Below are 19,516 nucleotides of genomic sequence, written 5' to 3'. Positions count from 1 at the left end.
CAGAGGTAACAGCATCATTTTGGCCTCCCCCCCTAGAGTTGTGATCGATGGGCTTGGTCAGGCTGTGGAAATTTATTACATAATTAAAACAAGAGTAGACCTGTGTCCTGACCTTTGTCATGGCCATAGCCCTTGCAGGACTTGAAATTTTCACTACCAAGTAAAATTTTTGTTAAACTTCTGTCTTTCTATATTATGACACAAATTTCAAAATTAGGAACTGAGCTGACCTTAGGATTTCAATCATCAGGGTGAAGGTCTGCATTAATTAGATTTTCACATGCTTCTGCTCTTTCTAGCATGATTTGTGGAAATATGGTGCATGTTTAAGTAATCTTATAACAGACTACTGGGGAATATGCTGAAATTGGTGGTGTTGTCATGTCTCATACCCAGCACAAATGAACAGGTTGTTTTAAAATGTAGCCACTTGGTTCAATCAAGAAACACTATGGGTAAAGTAGGAGATGCGTTTGTTTTGAAAACTGTTTGTAAAATCTTTTCTGGGGTGGATTTTTACTTCCTTAATTCAGTGATCTCTCTTTCTCACCTTTATTTTTGGAGAATCCTGTTTTCAAATTTTGTCAGATCTCCACTTTTCCCATGAGGGCATTTCTAGAGGAATTTCAGGGCCATTTGAATGAGGAGCTACCTTTGCTCTGCATGCACTGAGGTGGCCCTGGGGGCAGTGGCAGGATTCTCTTCCGGTGACAGCTAACGCCCTTGCTTCCGAAAGGGAGCATGCACACATATTCTCTGGCTCTCTTTTGGATGTCTCAAGCACTTGAAGCTGTTAGCAGTATGTGTTGCTCTTTCTTTTGCTGTATAATGTGTTGCTTGTTCTTAGCTGAGTTGAAATCTCAGTGATATGCTTATGAAAGTTGTCTTGCACAACCCAGAATCTGTTTAAATTTTAATAATAATTGTGGGGCTAAAATATAGGGAAAAAAGTACTTGCTTGACTTGCACAGGGGTTGATGAACTCTGGTCCTATCCTTAGAACTAGTGAAGAGTACACGGAAAAATTTTAACACTAAACAAGCATACTATGAAAGATAGGACAGTGTAAAATGAGAGAGATTGAGATGCCAAAAAATTCAGAGAGCTTGGCAAAAGTAAAGCATAGTTTTTACTGTGGCAATCAAGTACAGGACTGAGAAATGTGAAATTAATAATTGATCGTTTTATTCTAGTTGTTTGAATAGTCTATGAATGTATTCAATCAATACATTATTCACTGTAATTTAATAAATATGTGTTTCTGACTTTGAAATTACGTTGAACTGTCTGTAGGCAGACATGGAAAACTGTGGGAATGAGGGAGATGGTGTTGATATATGTCTTTTTCTTAATTCAATTCTCTTGCTTAGACAGGCTTTCTGCTTTGACTTCTGAATTTAAGATGATGTGTGGGTTTAGTTCATACCATCCATGTGAACAGATAGGAAATCTGGAGGCAGAACATCAGAGAAGAAAAGTCAATCTTCTTGGGTATTTCCACACATCCCTAACTTTATTAATGTTCTAAGTACTAAAATATAAAAGTATATTTTATGTATAATATGATAATATACAATATAAATATGTAAAGACATCAACATATAACATCTGTGGGTTTTTTTCCCCTTAGAAACATAAGCTTTTATACAACTAGCAAAGGCAGAGATGAACTATTTCACTGATAATAAGAACAAGAAGAAATATATTTGACAGTATTGTATCAATTTGTGCCCTAACCCTAGACCTTGACCAATTTTTTTATATTTAAGTTTTATGTTGCCTGGAAATTAGACTTAAAACATATTTTATTTTGTGTTTATTCAAAGCAGAAAGCTTTTTTTTTTCTTTTTGTTGTGAAACTATATTGTGCGGAGGCCGGTTGCTTACCAGGTTTTCTGTGTTTTATGTAACCAGGATGTGAGAAAACTGTCACATGATTTTAGGAAAGTATCTGTCAATAAAAATTCAATCCCTTAAAAAAAATTTTAAAAAACCAACCAACCAAACAAAAAAAAACCCAGCTAAAGCAACCTCACAGGATGAGAAATCTAGAATGGTTTACCAATCTAAATCAGAAGAGGATTAAAAACTCTACAGTGAAAAAGAACAATAAATGAAGTTTCTAATCCTGGCATATTCAGCATAATCTCCCAGGTCAGTCTTCAGGCAAACAACAGGCAAAATTAAATTGCTACTTTGTAACTGCAAATGCATATTTAATATGCACTTATGCAGTACTTGGGCTTATTATTTGAAGAAAAGATGGCTAGAATACCAATTTCTGTTTCATTCCCCAGGTTACGTGTGCACCTTGGAAAACTGTTCTCAGCAGTCACATGTTGCACATTATATCTAGGCTGAGCGGTACAGGTTAGCTGAAAAATGGGAAATTTGAAAAGCTTGTGAAATTAAAGGAAAGCATTAAAGAACTTTAATACTTTTTATCATTGAGGTATTAATTTTATATGTGAAATATTAGTGTGCTTGTTCTATTTGAGACTTGGTAAAGTATATGAACAGCAAAAAGGTGAAAATGGAGTGCGATTGATTTGCCCCTGAAAAATTGTTCATTAAGCTTTTGCTGCATAGTTTGAGAAAATATGATAAATGTGTAAATTTATACTGAAAATTATTTAAGAAATTGTATCTAGCTGAAATTGCTATCTCAGCTAAGAATATGAACATCTTTGCAGTATTTCTGTCTCTCTGACATGTTTGTCTTCTTCTGGCCTTCTGGGCCATGTTGGTGCTGCACTAAATGAGGCCTGAGTTAGCTGGCACTTTGCTGACAGCATATGTAGAAAAGGAGATAGAAAAAAAAAGTGAAAGGAAGGAATGATTTAGACTAATATGGGACAGCAGATAGCTGAAGTACAGCATTTTCTTCCTTTTGAATGCAACTCTTTTTTTTCCTCCTATTTTCTCTCTGGTTTTTAGTTTGGGGTTTTTTTTGGTTGTTATTTTTTTGTTTATAAAACTACATAATTGAAATCCTTTCTAAATGAGAAACCATAAGAAGACTACAATTGTCTTTTTACATTTTGCAAGAATAATAGAAAATGTTAGAAATGGAAATTCACCATTTTGTCTATTTCTTCTTCCTTTTCCTTTATTTCCTCTACTGTCTCCCAAAAATAGAGCAAAGCCTAGGGTACATTTGGCTTCAAAGCTTATGAAATCACTTTGCTGTGTGAGCATTTCTGATCTTACTAAAATGGACAAAAAAAAGAGGGAAAAGGAAACAAGCAGATTTCAGCTTTTGAAGATGTAAGCAATATGTGAGTAAGTCAAGTTAACTCTTGAGGTTGCTGAATAGGGTGTTCAGAGCTGGTGTTATACTGAAGCCATTCACTCTGCATTAGGAAGAATTAAAATGGAAAGTCTGTGTCCAGTGTGTGTAGCTGTACTGATGCAACTGCTGTGCTAATGGTGAAAGTGTGGTATAGTGCTCTGGGTTTTTGGAGAGAGGATCACCGAGACAGGCAGAAGGGGGAGCTTTTGGAGTATAACTCATTTTGATCATTAGTCTCAGCTGGTGCTCAGTGACAGCTGTGCTCCTGGGCTTTTGCAAATCCGGCGTAAGGAGGATAGAAGACACATCTTTAAAGATAAATGTGAGGTTATAACAGCAAGATCCTCAGGGAAACATTATTGCAAGCTCTGCTGTAGCACAGCGCCTCAGTGCATGTGTTTGTGTTTTCAGTATGACTATGACTGTTCTAGTTTTCTTCCAATTCTCACTTCCATTCATGTCTCTTCCTGCCCTCAATAATTAAGCAAATGCAAAGCTAACAATATTTTATGATATTGCTGATTCTTAAGGATTTTCTTTCTCACCTTGTAGCTCTTTGAAAGGCTTGTCTTCTGAGCATATCAAAGGTCTATAAGGTGAATTCATTGAGTCAGGACTTGTATTTCTCTGTAGACAATACTGAACATGCTTTTACCCACATTTTTCATACAGGGAGACAGTATGGAAGGAAACCATACTTGAACTTGTGAATTTGCATTCAGTAGTGAATAGTTCTACATGTTCTACAGCGGTGGCTTTCACGAACAGTGGTGTTCAATTCTTGATCATAGGGGTTGGGTGAGGACCTGTTGTGTCATACAAGATCAATAGTGCTTCATCTTCATGAGAATGGGAGAAAGAGACAGATCATACACAGGTGGAGAACATGGAATTTGGACGCAGAGCCAGAAGATTCAGGCTGAGTCACAGTAGCAGAATTATAACAAAATATCCACAGAAATCCAGAATACCTGATACTTCCAAACTTAATTTCATGTTCTCATTCTTTTAGTTGATAAACTGTGTAATCCTTTGCAAGAGAGGAAAAAATAAAAGTCTTTTTATCCCTTACTGGGGTTTAATAAGTCATTCCAAGCTCCTAAAAAATATCTTCTGAGTTTATAGTCATCTTACTTGCTGAAGATTTTTGGCAGGATCCTCAGAATACTGATTTGATCTAAAGCTGGAGTTCCTGTCTAATTCAAAACTTAGTATGCTTCCTATCCCTTGTCAAAATAATTAGGGGAAAGGTAAGAAAAGGGTTCAGGATTCATGACCTGGGATTTCTAGGAAGAAATGTTGTTTTATACGTGAAAAGTGGTAATTTATCCTCTTAGGGGAAAATATATCTCAGAGACCTTGGTTTTAGTTTTTACTGTTTCCACAGAGGGAAAAGGCAGTCAAGAGAAATTCTTTGCTATTCCATTTAACCTTGTAGCAGAAATCAGCCAATCATTTAATAATTATGAAATGATTAATCACTTAATTATTCCAGATTATTTGCAAACATCTTTACCTCTTGAAAGTATTATCTCATTTAATTTAGGTATATGAGGTGATTACGGTGTCTGGGGCCAAAAGCTGTTGCTGCTGCATTTTATTTATAAATTAACAATGTAAAATTGTAGCTCAAAATCTTGTAGTTGACTGAAATTTAGCCTATGCATTAAATATGGCTATGATTTTTTTTTTTTGCCATTTAGGGTGTAGATGCAGGGATTAACATTGTACAGTCAATATAGATACAAAGTAATTTTAGTTTGAATTAATTCCAGTGTATAGTGCAGATAGACAGGGTACTGGCAGTCCATCTGCAGTTCAAAACAGCAGCTGTTAAAAGCCTGTAGGATTGAGTACTAAACAGGTATTTTGCTAAAACTAAACAAAAATAGAACTTTCATTGTGCCCTGAATTATAAACATGATTCCTGTTGCTTCACAAATGTCTCTTACATCAACATCAGTGCAGGCATCGGTGGGGTCAGAGGGCAGTGAGGCAGGAGCAGATTCAGCACCCACCTCCCCAGGCTGATAACGACTTTGGAGCTGAAATGCTTCTGCTATAGTGATGCCTGAAATTAGGTATAAGGGAAATATCAGGTGCCCTTACCTAGGGAGAAACTACTTCTTGGTTAATAGTGGCTTTCAAATGTAATTTTCCCCTGTCAGGAACTACAGTGGCACAGCGAATCCATCCACCAGGCCCTGCATCATGGCATGGTGTTAACTTGAGGAAATGAGCCATATTTTCAAATATCAACACAACTTCTCTTGATAGGATTTACCTCTTCATTTCCCTTTAAGTAAAACTTGTGTTGTCCTTTCTATAACTTTGGTTTCTTTTTATGTTTGCTGGGGGATGTGTGGTTCTTGCACTGGTATTGTCCACTCAATTTGATTGTAAGCCCTACCTGGTTAGGTACAAAACTTCAGTGGCTTAACACTATGTTCTGTCTGTATTGTATATGTTAAGTACTTTAAGCATACAATTCATTCAATGTTGATACAGAGATTTTTGTCATAGCTTCTTGCAGTAAAACTATTTCTCCATGCTTTGAAAACTGAGTATTTTCCAGCTTGCATTTAGTAAAATGTGTTAACTGAATGAACAAAACATATTTCTGTAATTTAAGTTTCTGTCTGTCCTCGATCTCCGTAGCAATTGTAAGGAACACGCAAGCTGCATTAGAGCAGAGATTTATATGAACATGGCTACCTTTGTGTTGAGAATGCTTATTTTTTGATTCAACATATACTTGATAAAAAGAACACCTTAATAGTATTAAAATCAGTTTAAATCAAGTTATTGATTCTTCTAGCTTAAAAAGTAATTGCTAGTATAATTAAACAATTTTTCTGTCCTATTTATTCCAAGACTACTTCATGTGCAGATGGACAAAATGATATAATTTCTCTTACCATAATCTGAATTACTTAAATTCATTACTGACTTCTTTACACATATCCTTATTTTATGTTGCTTGAATACTAAAGTATTTTTAGACAGTAGTTAAAAACCACCATAAAAATTAAACTCCAACTGAATAGCAACTAAGATTCTGAACAATGCATTTGAACTTAAGCAAGACATTTAAATGCTGTAAAAATTAGCAAATTAATGGGTGGATTAAGGGGAAAAAAAGCCTCATTTCCTGTTTTGTAATTTACAGATATTTTTCCTGCTATTAGGTCAAAGCATAAGAGAGGGGTTCTGAATATGCAGGAAAAAACTCTCTAAACATGACAAGATTATTAAATGTTGAAATATCTGGGGGAAAAAAGAAAAAATCTATCAAGTCTGACATTCAGAAGTCATGGATACCCTTTTAATATATAATATAGTATGCAGAAATGTGTCTTTTTCTTGCATAATCCTTTCTTTTTGGGTGTGAGCAAAGTGACCTGTGGTCAACAAGAAAGACAGACTGTCTTCAACTAATAAATTATTTTGAAAATTTGAAAATTAAAAACTGAACAGTGATAGAGGGATACAGTAAATAAGCAGTTTTGTTAGCACTGCATTATAGGTGGTGTAACCAAGGAACAGAGGCAAATTGATTGAAAAATGTAACAAAATTTATGTCTCTTACAAGTTTATCTCATAGCTTATCTCCTGTCTTATTCCCTTGAATGTATTGCATTTTGTCTAATAAAGGGCTAGGAAACTTGGACTAATAATGAGATAATTATTAGATCTTTAGATGTGGCGAAGAAAGTCTTAGAAATATTTTCCAACATTTTAATGCATTATTTATTTTAGGGTGTATTGCCAGATGAAGTTAAAATAATACAGAAACTTCTGGCCAAATGTCACTTACAATATTCTTTTAAAATTGCTTCCAGATGTTTAAAAGAAAAATCCTTTTAGTATGTTCAGAAAGCCTGGAAAATTTTACATTTTGAATAAATTTAATGTTCAATCAGAAATCTTGTGTGTAAAAATCAGTAGAATTATAATAATTATTATTATTATTATGCTAAATTACACTAAAATGCCTTCTTAACACAGTTTGGGTTTCTTTTGTTTTGTTTTTGGTGGGTTTTTTTGAAAATACCTTTGTCTTTGAATGAGTGGGTGAAAAAAACAGGCAATAGAAGCTTATTTAGGTACAAACTGTATTCCTAGCGGTTTTATACTCAAACATGAAATTAACTTTTTTACTCCATTTGTCTTTTCTCTTTCAGTATATCTATTTAATCTCCTTATCAATATAACATAAATCTATAAATCTGAACTTCGGCATCTTTTTACATTTGACATTTTAGAGCTTAAGCAATTTAACATTCTTACAAAGTAGATTTTACTGCAACCTGAGTATGTAACTAATTTTTATAGTCTATTTCTGGCTAAGTTCACAACGCATTGTCATCTTTCAAACCACTAACATTTTCTCCTCTAATATATTTTATAACATATGCTTTCCTTTCATATTCTGGTTGGATAACAAAAGAAAATACTTTGATCATAAAATCTGGCCCTGTAAGAAGAATAAGTATCTTCTTGCTCTTTAAAGGCTTTACTTCTCTGAATTGCTGTGACACTGCATTTTAGTTTGGAGCACTCCGCCACTCTGGACCTGTATACAATACAATTTTATATGGAATAGTTATGAGGGGTTTTTGTTACTATTCTTTTATTGAGAGTGTCTCCGAAGAAACAGAGCACAATTTCTCAAAGAATATAATAACTTCATGATTCAAAAAACAAAGGCTCATTCCAGGAGCTGAGAGACTAAACTCTATGCTAACTTTTGTGATGTCTTTGAAGAAGTTGTTTCATCTCATGGTAATGTCTTGGTTTTCCCTTCAGAACAATTGTACAGGAAATTGATGCTACAATAACAACTCATGGGTTTTGTACATACTTCACAGTGAAGCCAGCGCATATATATGTATACATATAATATATACATATATTTTCTTGAATGTCCTAATTATTCAGGCTCCAGATCATTTACAGTCATTATGTAGAAATATTTTACATTAAAGACTTACTATCAGATACATTTCTTAAGGATTCTTTTTTTTATTTAGTATTTTTTACTTCAGATAGTTCAGGTTTTCAATATGCATTGTAATGCCAATACCTGTGTTCTGCATATAGCTACAAATTCTTATTTCTCTCTCATCACCTTGGCAGGACGAACTCTGCTGGAAAAGCTCTTCAGCCAGCAGGAAAATGCACCACAAGAAGAAGCAGAAAAACTCTGTTCTCGCATTATTGCAATGGGTCTTTTGCTTCCATTCACTGACTGCTTCAGAGAGCCATGTAATCAGAGTGCCCAGCAAAGCACACCCACGTTTGATGTAAGTACTGAAAAAGTTATCTTTTGCCTCTTTTTTGAAGCAGGACATGATTTGCTAATGGTTTATCCCTCCTGATAGAATTCTGTTTGTCATTTTAATGAAAATTGCCCTTAGAGTGACCATCTATTTTTCTGTGCTCAGGTATGTACACTTTTGTATCCATGTAAGCATAAGAACGTTCTCCTATAACTTGATTTCTTTTAAACTCATATCTTAGCCTGCCATACTGTTCTTCATTTGCAGTTTTCATTAAGGTGTCTTCTTTGAATCAAAGCATTCTATACGACCACCAAGATTTCTATCAATAGCTGCTTCTCCAAAAAATATAAATGAAAGGAAAAACAGAAAGCAGCATGTCACAAAACTTCACAGAACACAGACTGGATGTCTATGCTAGACTTTTTTTTTTCCTCCCCTGAAAATACTTTTTGATACAAAATAGTGCAGGGGTCAGTGCAAGTTCTCTGGCATTCCAGCTATAGTGTTATCTGTGCTTTCCTAAATATCTGTGTTTTCCTAAATAACCCAGTTTATCTACAAAATCGTCCCATGGTCCCTCTAACAATATTATGTGCTTATGTTTTGGATTTGGTGTTACTATTTGTTTTTAAGATGCAATATTTGAAACATTTTTAACTGGTTTTTGAAATTAATTGAAAAATGCAGGTTAACTATAAAACTGAGCTTACTCAGGCAACTTAAAATCACACAGCATTTGAAAGTACTTGGGGTTAAATATGCTCATAAAAGTTACTGCAAAAGACAAGTTTCTTATTTTTCAGGTTGTTTAAAAGAGTCTGGTAATGTTTTCAGTTCTACTGCTGTTGCTATATATTCAGCAATGTCCTTTAGAGTATTGAATATCATATCCCTAAAAAGCTTCTCTGTTATAAATAGATTTTTTACCAAATTCGAAGTTTTGAAAGAAGCAGAAAAGGCTCCCTTTTTAACTGATATACCATGCTTTGTGTAACAGGTATTTTAGTTACTTAGTTTAGTTAGTTTAGTTTAGTTAGTTTAGTCTTTTGTTTAAAGTATCTGACAGGAGGGACATATTAGTAGCCTAGTACCGTGTCAACCATCTGTCAAGGTCAGGAATTTAAGATGTTGCTGGATTAGCAGTGTTCTTAATGTGACTTGGTCTATCAGTAAGCCACAAATGTCACAGCTTCTGTGACTATTTTTCTGTATAAATCCACTAAATAGATCACACTCCTGGTAAAACAGTGTCAGAAGTGGTGTATGGCCCTGTTATGTAACCAATAGTTCATTCTTCTTCAAGGGAGCATGCAGCTGTCTTGAACACTGGGATCTCAATAACTGAATTCCCCATGGTGCAGAGCTGAGAGCTGCTGATACTGAGTTTTGGAATAAGTTTCTGCTCCAGCCTTGGTGACCACAGTACAGGAGCACTGATCAGTTTATTCATTACATGTTCTCTGAAATGAAAATATTTAGGCCTTGCAGTATAAATTCTAATGGCTGAAAAGTTGAAAATTCTCCATCTCCTAGCTTCTTAGAGTAAATAAAATATTTTACAGGAATAAATGCTAATTATTACGTAAGGGAATGAAAAAATTCAAAATTAGCACCAAAAATTATGGTGGTGCTGAATATTACTTAAAAAAGGACATGTAAGGTTGGTGAGTCGTGTCCTCTTTTGCATCTCTCTCCATGTTTGTACCTTGGGTTTTTTTCTTATTCACGTTTTTCTTGTTTGTTCATTTGCAATTTTTAAAATTCATTAGAGCAAGACTTGAATGTTGATCTAACAGATTATATCAAAGACACATGAATCAGACTATCCTTAAGTAATACCTAAATTTCACCCATCTAGAATTAAGAGGTACATTTTTTAACCTTACTCCAAAACTGGGAGCAGAGCCAGACCCATATTATTCCTTCACCTCCAAGCTCATCAGACCCCCAGTTCAGTTTCAGATTGCCTCCAGCTTGTCAGATGTCATTTTCACTCAGCTGGAAGTGCCATCAGCAAAGCTCCTGTAGCTCTGTCCTGGTCCCTGCCACCTTGTTGTTCTTCCTCCCTTCTTCATCCTGCTATGGTGCTTGCCTGTTCCTTATTTTTGGAACAAAGAATTTTATTATTCTTTGGCTGTTTTGATTTTCATCTTAGGCTGGTGCTTGTAAAGTCTCTTAGGTCACTCCTTCAGAATATATAAATTTTTTGCAGAATTTCCAACAATTTTTCCACTGAAACCCTTCTTTGAATCCTGCTTATTCTCCTATTGTGACATATCCCTTGTATTTCTGAACTTTAAAGTACTATTTTTTTTACATTGAATAAAATCCATTATTCCCTTAAGTGTGGTCCCACAGACTTTATTTTTTGAAGATGCTGTGTTACAGTTTATGAAAACAATTCAGTAAATTTTGTTCACTATCTATTGCTCATGGCTTGAGATGAATATAAACAGATTATTTAAAAGTCCTATACCCTCACTTTGATCGCCTTTTCTGGATTGCCTCTAGTGAATTTAATTTAACGTGGCTAATGCTGAAATCTCTTTAAATGTTTGCAATTGCACATTCTGATTATATTCTCATTTTCTTTATTATTCGTGCCTGCTGGTCACCTCTACTTTTCCCTGTCTTAGAAATGTTTATCCAAATCTTGTGTCTGTTTTCTCAGTAAGGCAAGAGATCTGGTTTGCTTTTCTTCTCCCAAGATATTCCAGGCTTCGGTGTAGGCCATTTAACAATGATACATGCCCTCTTTTTGATTTCTTCTTGTATCCTATTTCTTTCTCTTCCCTTCTGTCTGACTGCAATTAAGCAGTGCATTAAAAGTAAAGAGAACTTTCACAGCTCTTAGTTTCTTGGGCTAGTATTCTAATGTCTCCTAGAAGTTAGTTTAATTTAAATTCTTGGCATGTGTGACTCTGGTGTATGCTATGCTTTGTGGATATGGTGCTTACTCCTTTTTTCATATATGGTAAACGTGAAGGATCAATAAATGCCAAATGAGAGCACAAATCTTCAGAGAATTAGTATCTGTCATCACATTTATGCTGAGGACAGTGTCTAGTTTCCAGAGGCTTATATATTAGTCAGATCTTTGGATAAATTTTAATGATGATTGGAGGTGGCATGTTCATGAAGTATCTCTGAACTTTTTGTCAAATTAGCCCAAAGGACAGAAATTTTAGAACTGTTTGAAGACCTTATGAGAAAACTTGCATGCTCAGTCTTGGCCTGTTTTATCATTTCTTTTGAAACATGATGGCAGTTGCCCAGAATAAAAGATTAGTCTAATAAATAAAAGTTGAACAGAGCTTTAAAGTAACAGAAATAGACAGGGTTGGGGGTTTTAAGATGTTTGCCGTTGAGAAACGGTGGAAGCTTTGGTTATAGCTCTTCCTACCTACTCTTACAATGTAAAAAAAGTATCTTAAAGAGTAAGTGAATGTTCAGTGGCAGGTTCTCTGTCTAGAAATATGTTGCCCTGACTGCTAGTTTCCCATTTGCTGGAGAGGTGCTAATTATTGCTTCATGTATGTCATGAGGACTTACTCATCAGGCTATCTTTAGTCTTTCATGCTTCTGCTAGTATATTATAAAAGAGAACCAGAAGGTTGAACTAAAAAATAAATAAAATCAAGTAATTAAATGGGTAACTTAGATTAGCAAAAGCCTACAGAAAGCATGTTCTCTGAAAAAATTTCTTGTCTTTTGAATAGCTGTCGACTGCTTGCCTTTTAAATTTTTCCTTTTTTAGCAGTTGTGAGTTATTCAAGAGGGTTTCTAAAGATTCAAATTAAAATAAAATACCTTCTGAGTGAATGATATGAAAGAAATTAATGCCTTGTGAAAAACTCTTCCATTTGTAAACTGAAGAATCATAGAATCATTAAGGTTGGTAAAGACCTCTAAGATCATCAAGTCCAACCACTAACCTGGCACCACCATGTTCACCATTAAAGCACATTCCCAAGTGCCATATTCACATTCCTTTTGAACTCTTCCAGGGATGGTGATTCTACCACTTCCCTGGGCAGCCTGTTCCAATGCCTGACTACTCTTTCAGTGAAGAAATTTTTCCTAATATCCAATCTAAACCTCCCCTGGCGCAGCTTGAGGACTTCTCCCCTTGTCTTGTCTCCTGTTAGCTGTGAGAGCTACCAATCTTCCTACATGTAGTGCAGCTGTAGTCTTCAGCTTTTTAGCATGTTACCTCATTATATTATCCCATTAGAGTAGAACAAACATGAAATTGTCTTGGCTAAGTGGTCCATCTTTGGCAAGAATGTAACAACAGGCAAGTTTTGTCTTCACCTGTTGGAGGATTGCAGCTTTAACAAGGAGAGATCTCATCCACTTAGGTTCTCTCTTAATATTCTCAGAGAGCCATCAGTAATGTGTATAAATTATACATATTTGCATTAGAATTTAAACTGTTTATACATCAATTAAAGAAGCTGGCATTTTCCTATCACTGTGAGGTTTCTTTAACATCTCAGTGCTAAGAAATATCAACAGGACTTGGTGCTAGCATTTTATCCAGTAGTTGCAATTAGCACACACTGTGGATGCGTGGTCCCTAATTATGACTTCCCATTTCAGATTTTCCAGTTCATGTTGTATAGTCTTAAGCTACGGGCAGTTTGTTATTTCATAGCAAGTTTCTATGTTTTTTCTAACAAACTTTTCGAGTAACTTTGTGTTGCTTCTGAGCAATAGGTTTAAAACACTTAAACTCTTAATGAAAACTTAAATAATTTTGTGATAGGGGCTTTTTTTATAATTTTGTAAGTGTTTTTGAGAAGAAAACCAAGCACACCTTAGTATCCATATCGTATTCCTTGTCTGAGGAACATAATCTCTATTTCACACTGAAGGGTCCAATAACTGCTTCTTTTCAAGTGGCACTAACCAGAAGTACCATCTTCTTTCATCTTTCTTTGTTTCTGGTTTGATTTTGACTGGGCTATCTCTCTATGTCTCTTTTCAGTGCTTCTGTTTAATCCTCTTACTGTATTGAATACAGCTCTTAAGGCTTTCTTGATTTGTCAACAATTTCAGCACATTCTGTAATGAAAGGGCTAAATAACATCATCTGGATGGTACCTTTCTTTGCCATGCTATGATGTGATTTTATAGAGTCGTGTTTGACAGTTTGGGATAGGCACTGCCCCTTGTGCCATTTGTAGTTATGATGCCTGACTAGGCTGTCATCTGTTTCTGAAATAACTCTTCCCCAAGGAAACAGAGAGACAGAAAGCATAAATGGAAAACACTACAAAAAATGGTTGTTTTCCTATTATCTCCTGGCCACCTGTGGTGATGCAAATGCTTTCTAAGGAAATTAAGATGCTGCTTTCTTTCTGCTGAGTAGTAGCAGATGGTGGAACTTTGCAAGTCGGAAGAAAGAGAAATTAGTGACGTGAAGGCTTGACTTAATTTGAACTTATTTGCACTGCTTGTATCAGTCTGAAAATTAGTGGGTAAACAGATTGCAGATAGACTCCTTTCTCAGAAGGCAGAGAGCCAAAATACCAGTGATCATTTCTTTACCAAAGAACTTTCCCAAGTACTGACACCAGCTAGGAGAACTTCAATTCTAAACTGCAGCACAGAGCTGGCAACAATGCATGCAGCATTTCTTCAAGCCTACTTTCAATGCTTGGGCATATAATGTATAAGACTGAATGTAGTCCCATTTTAGGAAATCTGTCAGAGCAGTACCTTGGAGTCAATAGTGAATAAGACTTTAAAAGTGAACAAGTGAAAACTGTGGACTACAGCAGAGAAAACAGATTATTAATCTTTGTTTGTAGTGTAGGTTACCATGGCGGTTCATTTTGACTAAACCAAAGCCCCCATGCCTCCTCTTCCATTGCCCAGTCACACTTTGTGACACTTTGTCTTTTGTGGTGAGCAACTCTGAATATTCTTGAGTGTAGTAAAATAGAAACAGTTGGTTGATCATTGGGCTGAAGTATTGCTTTTATGCTGCTTTCCTGCTCCCATTTTTCTTTTTTTTTCAATTTTAATTACATATTTATTTGGAGTTGTTAGCTCTGGCCCTGCAGCTTTCTACTCTTTTTACTCCTTTTCTTTTTTTCTTTCTCTTTCTCTTTCTTCTTTCTGCCTACTTGTGGTGATGCTACTATATACACTTTCAACTGAAATGCTTTATGTGTGGGATGTTGCTAAGTTTTCAGGTTTCTTTTTGCAATGAACATTTCTTACCTGCTTGTTCTGAAGAACTGCTTCAAGAGCCATATACTGACTGTTAAGTTTATACCACCTGTTTAAATTTTTTAGTATCATTGTGCATATGGTGAAGGTGGTGGTCAGCCTGTCACCTCAAGAGATCTTTATATTCTATGACTTTCTCTAGGTTAGTTCTCTTTCTTCAGAATTTCATTCATAAAAAGATGTTTTATCTTGCTTGGAATTGTGAATAAATGGAGGGTTTAATTTGCATATATTGCATATCTCTCTTTCAAATAGAGTTTTATAGCAGTAAAAATCACATGATCAAATTGCATAGAGGTGAAAAGAATTTTCTAAGGAAGCAGTTTGATTTGGGTAATTCAGATTTTTCAGAACCCAAACTTACTGAAGAACTGTGTCAGTGTAAATGAAAACAACTCCTGATGAAGGAGCTTCTTGTCTTGGCTTACATTTTCTTGTGAGTCAATGAGAGGACAAACCATCAGGTCATGTCAGTAATAGCTGATAACCTCGTGGTCTTGGCATGCAGCCTTCCAAGTGGGTGTTCTAGTTGGATGTGTAGAGAGGCTAGGTCTTGATCTCTTTTCTTGAAGGGTAGCCACTGTTCCCTCTTCCAAGGAAAGTTTACTGTAAGCTCACCAGTTGAACCTGTTCAGCTACATTAAGTGTAGAAGTTGCTGGGGAATAGGAAAACCAAGACAACAACTCTGGAACAGAATAAGAATAGATGTGGAAATCTGAAATTTACTTTCCTGATTTCCTTTTCCCGTGAGTGTTCTAACTGCAGGGCTATTGGCTCTCTTTATCTCTCCTGGAATATTGTGTTGAATCCTGAGCAAAGTTTGATGGGATCAAACATATTTTTTCTCTCTGGTTGAGAAGGTTGAAGTTATTCCATGGGAAATAAATGTTTCATGATCTTTGACACTTGAAGTGTTTTTAAATTCATTGTTGAGGCACACTGGTTCCCTGAAAAGAAAAAAAATCCCTTGACTCAAGTAAAATGCTTATGTAACAAATTTAGTTCATGAGGATAAAGTGCTGCTTCAGCAGCACATTACAGTATTATGAAGGACTTGCTCTTTTCAACCTTGGAAAGCATCTGTGCTCACTAGTACAGCCAAAGGTAGCACAAGTTGAGGGCCATGTTTAATTACTGCTCTGGTTCTGTCAGTGGCAAGACAGAGCTTTGTTACTGAACCTGTCCTCAAAAAGTAAACCACTTTCCCCATTCTTAAATGTATTGATTTCTTTATTTTAAAAGCTGCTTAAAATAAAGCAGTCTCCTGCTGCTAAGAGCATTTTGAGGTAGTCTGGCTCTAGTTTCTCAAACTAAAACCTTGGTTCTCCAATTAACTCTTTGTCTGCAGTGGAGAGCATGCAGTTGGCTTTCTTTCATTTTAGAGGCTGTATACTTAAGTATACTAGAATGAATAAACCTCCTGAATGGAAAAAAATTAATTCCTTCCATGCACTTGAAACAGACTAAATGCCAAGAAATTATATACAAATGTGGACAAGCTCTTTGGAGCTCTTAGCCTGGAAAACACCTCTGAGATGGAGTCTGGGCCCTTCTCATCGCAAGTAACAAAAAATGTAATTGCTCTATGCGTTTATCTTGTTCCATTTTAAATACAGTTACACTTTTTCCTCTCCCTGTTCTTGTTCCATCTTAAATTCAGTTACACTTTTTCTTCTCCACATTCTTCAACCTCTTCCTACTGAAAAAATGTCATCCAGACTGATTTGATGAGTAGGAACCTTCTTGTAACGACTGCTCTGTGTTTACTCCTGCCCCATTTATACTCGCCTGTGAACACGCCAACACTTCTGTTCTCCCTTTTCAGGATAACTTCGAATGTTTATGGTTCTAGAGAAAAATTTTTCAAGTGTACTATTTAAAAAAGAAAATCTCTGCCAAATAGAGCCCTATTGCATCACAGCTCAACACAGGAACCACCAGGAAAGTTAGTACAAATGCACTGTCAAGTAAGAAAGTTTAGAGGTACTGCTAATGTACTTTCTCCCTCTACCGCTGTAGAGCATTGTGCTGCTGTACTGCCTCACCTTTCCCATCTGACTGTGCTTTGGTTTTTTTCCTTGAGAATTGTCAAAATACTTCTGGTCAGATTTTTTTCCCCTTGATTCTCACACTGCTAATTCATGCTTTTGCAGCCATTGGGGGCAAAAGTGTATACACCTATTGCTATTTGAACTCCACCTCCTATACCTCTTTTAAACGTTTCTTACAATGGATATTTTTGTTCTTTGAACTGGAAGCAGATAAACAGCTGATTAAAAACAGAAATGACATTGAGCAGAAGGTTGTATCACCTATATATCTCCAGGAGCAACGCAGCATACATTCAAGGTTGCATGTTATATTCCTACAGTGAGGAATACACTACTCTGTAACTCATTCTGTGGCCCAGGGAACAAAACTGTTCTTTCTATGAAAAATGTATGACCCCTCTTCAAAAATCTCTAGGCCCACCAGAATCACTTCAGATGTTTGCTGCAGGTCTAGCTCATGGCCATAGTTTAGGGTTCACTAGCTCCATGTTATTTTCTAGAGTAGCTTCCAACATCCATTTGCATCTTTAAAGATAAGCCAGAAAGAATCTACAGCTCAAGCAGTGAAGGAATATATTTAATATTTAATTTATTATGTACTTGAAGTGTAATGCTGTGGTACCAGAGAAGGAAAAGTTGTAACAAAAAGCCATTCTCTGTGCATACTGAGAGCTGTCTGGGAAGAGAGTGAGTTAAACTACAGACCTGACTCTCTGCTAGCATCTATAAGTGGTAAAGTGTATATTGATTAGGTACCATCAGATCCTGCAGGCAGTTTGCCTCGCCCATGTGCAGATGCTCTGCACTTTTGAGAACCAGTAGAAAGTGCTGTGTAAGGATGTGTGGAAATGAGAACTCTTCTTGACATCATGTTTAGTGTGCTGGACTCAGACAGCTTGAAGATTCCAGTGTCTGCCCAGAAATGAATTTGAATAAATAAGACTGGGATCATTCATTACAAGGATATATATGTAATTTTTTCCCTCAAAAGAGAAGCTTTAAAAACTAAATAGTGGAGTTTGAGCAAGATGAAGTGGAAATTCCAGATGTATCCACAACTTGATCATGGTAAGTGTATTCACTGACTGTATGTACAATGATATTTAGTAAAAATTGCGTCTGAAATGAAAAGATTAAAGGAGAAAAGTTGAATGTGGAAATCTAGGTTCATGGATGATTACTTTGCAATTATTAATACTAAAAACAAATCTGGATTTTTTCATTTGGATTATTTTGTTTCTTTTGCTTCAACAGGACTTCAGCAACACAGAATTGGCTGCATATATCTTTCTTCAAACTGTTCTAATAATCATGCACATTTATGGCATTATCAGATTTGAAAAAGGAGAAATGAGATGACTTAGTATATTAACTGACAAGGAGCTAAAGACAAAACATAAAGAGGATTAGGTTTTGGACCGTAGTTTCAATGTGTAGGAATTAGGACATTAAAATGATTTGTATTTTTGAAGGGCATGAAAGTAGACAGGGTTAATCTTTTCCCTTTTAAAGTGTAATTTATGGACTATCAACTTGCCTCCAGAGCTTCAGACTACCTTTCTGTCATGAGGGTTTTTCATATTTTAAATTACATTTACAAGCTTGCAAGTAATCTGAAAAAAGTTGTTGTTAAATACCTTGTTTATGTGTTGAAAATGGATATGTTTTCATTGTAGTGCAAGTCGAAGGCATTTTTGGAAAGTCTACATTTACATCTGTAAATTTCCATTACATGAGGAGTCTATTCCATTGTCCTTCTCTGCACTGAACAGTGAATAAAAAAAATCCCCCCCAAATGCAACACAAACAAATAATCCTGTCTTTTATACTCACAAAGCTCCCATGCTGGGTTAAGAGTTGTTTATTGAGTTGTGTGATGTTTTAATTTATAACTGCTTGTATAGAATATGCTGTAAATTATATCAGCAAGAATATGGGTACCTCATATTTTCTTACCTTCATAATGCATACCATCTGTACAATTATTCTGAGATTCTTTTTTTTTAAAATGTATCTTGATTCATATGGACTAATCTTACTTCAAGAATCTGTCGCTAAATTATTGTATTGTGTCTTTCAAGAACCGCCATGGTGAAATGTCATGCCCAGGAACAGTTTAACTGTTTGTCTTCCTTGTTTATGCTATGTCAATATTATCTACAGCCAGTTGTCTTTTGTTTTACTGCCCTATAACCCTACCTGTAGTCCTATTGAAGTCATCTGTGCTTAGCCAGTTAACCGTGTGCAGAGCATGTTCTTCCCTGTGTTCCTTGGACTGTATAAGGTGGTAGAGTGGGCAAGAAAAAAATAGTTCTGGTTTGTCTCAATGACTTTTTCAAGTCTTACTTACCTCTGTGTTTTTGAGATTTAAATGGTGCAGAAACAAGACAAATAGCAAAATCCAGCACTTTTTCTCTGCACAGTATGTACAGGTAGGACTCTCCTCCTTTTTATTCAAAAAGTATTGGAAATTGGGCAGAAACTCAGAAATACATATCCTCTAAAAAGCTGGAAATAGACAAAGGGAGAGAACTAAGTGACTCAAAGGACTGAATTAATCAAGCCTTTTCAGATGTTCAAAGAGAGTAGCATGGTAATGGGAGAAGGAACATAGAGTTCAGGGCTATGTAAAGAACCTGATGTTATT

At 35.7% G+C, this 19,516-nt stretch overlaps 1 protein-coding gene across 5 annotated transcripts in view; it reads left to right on the top strand.

Moving 5' to 3' along the window:
* FMN2 (formin 2) overlaps positions 1-19,516 on the top strand; it is a 167,637-nt gene that overhangs the window by 24,118 nt on the left and 124,003 nt on the right. For all 5 annotated transcript variants that reach the window (XM_042014392.1, XM_042014394.1, XM_042014393.1 and 2 more), the window contains exon 3: positions 8,432-8,598. In XM_042014392.1, coding sequence (XP_041870326.1) covers positions 8,432-8,598 — 167 coding nt within the window. The remainder of the gene's footprint in view (positions 1-8,431; positions 8,599-19,516) is intronic.

This window comes from Corvus kubaryi, unplaced genomic scaffold (assembly GCF_017639235.1).
Source record: "Corvus kubaryi isolate FWS band 111438036 unplaced genomic scaffold, C.kubaryi_AGA036_p1.0 split1-73, whole genome shotgun sequence".
Classification (NCBI taxonomy): Eukaryota; Metazoa; Chordata; class Aves; order Passeriformes; family Corvidae; genus Corvus; species Corvus kubaryi.
Note: the sequence above shows the minus strand (reverse complement) of the source record. Positions and strands in the feature narration are given on the sequence as shown.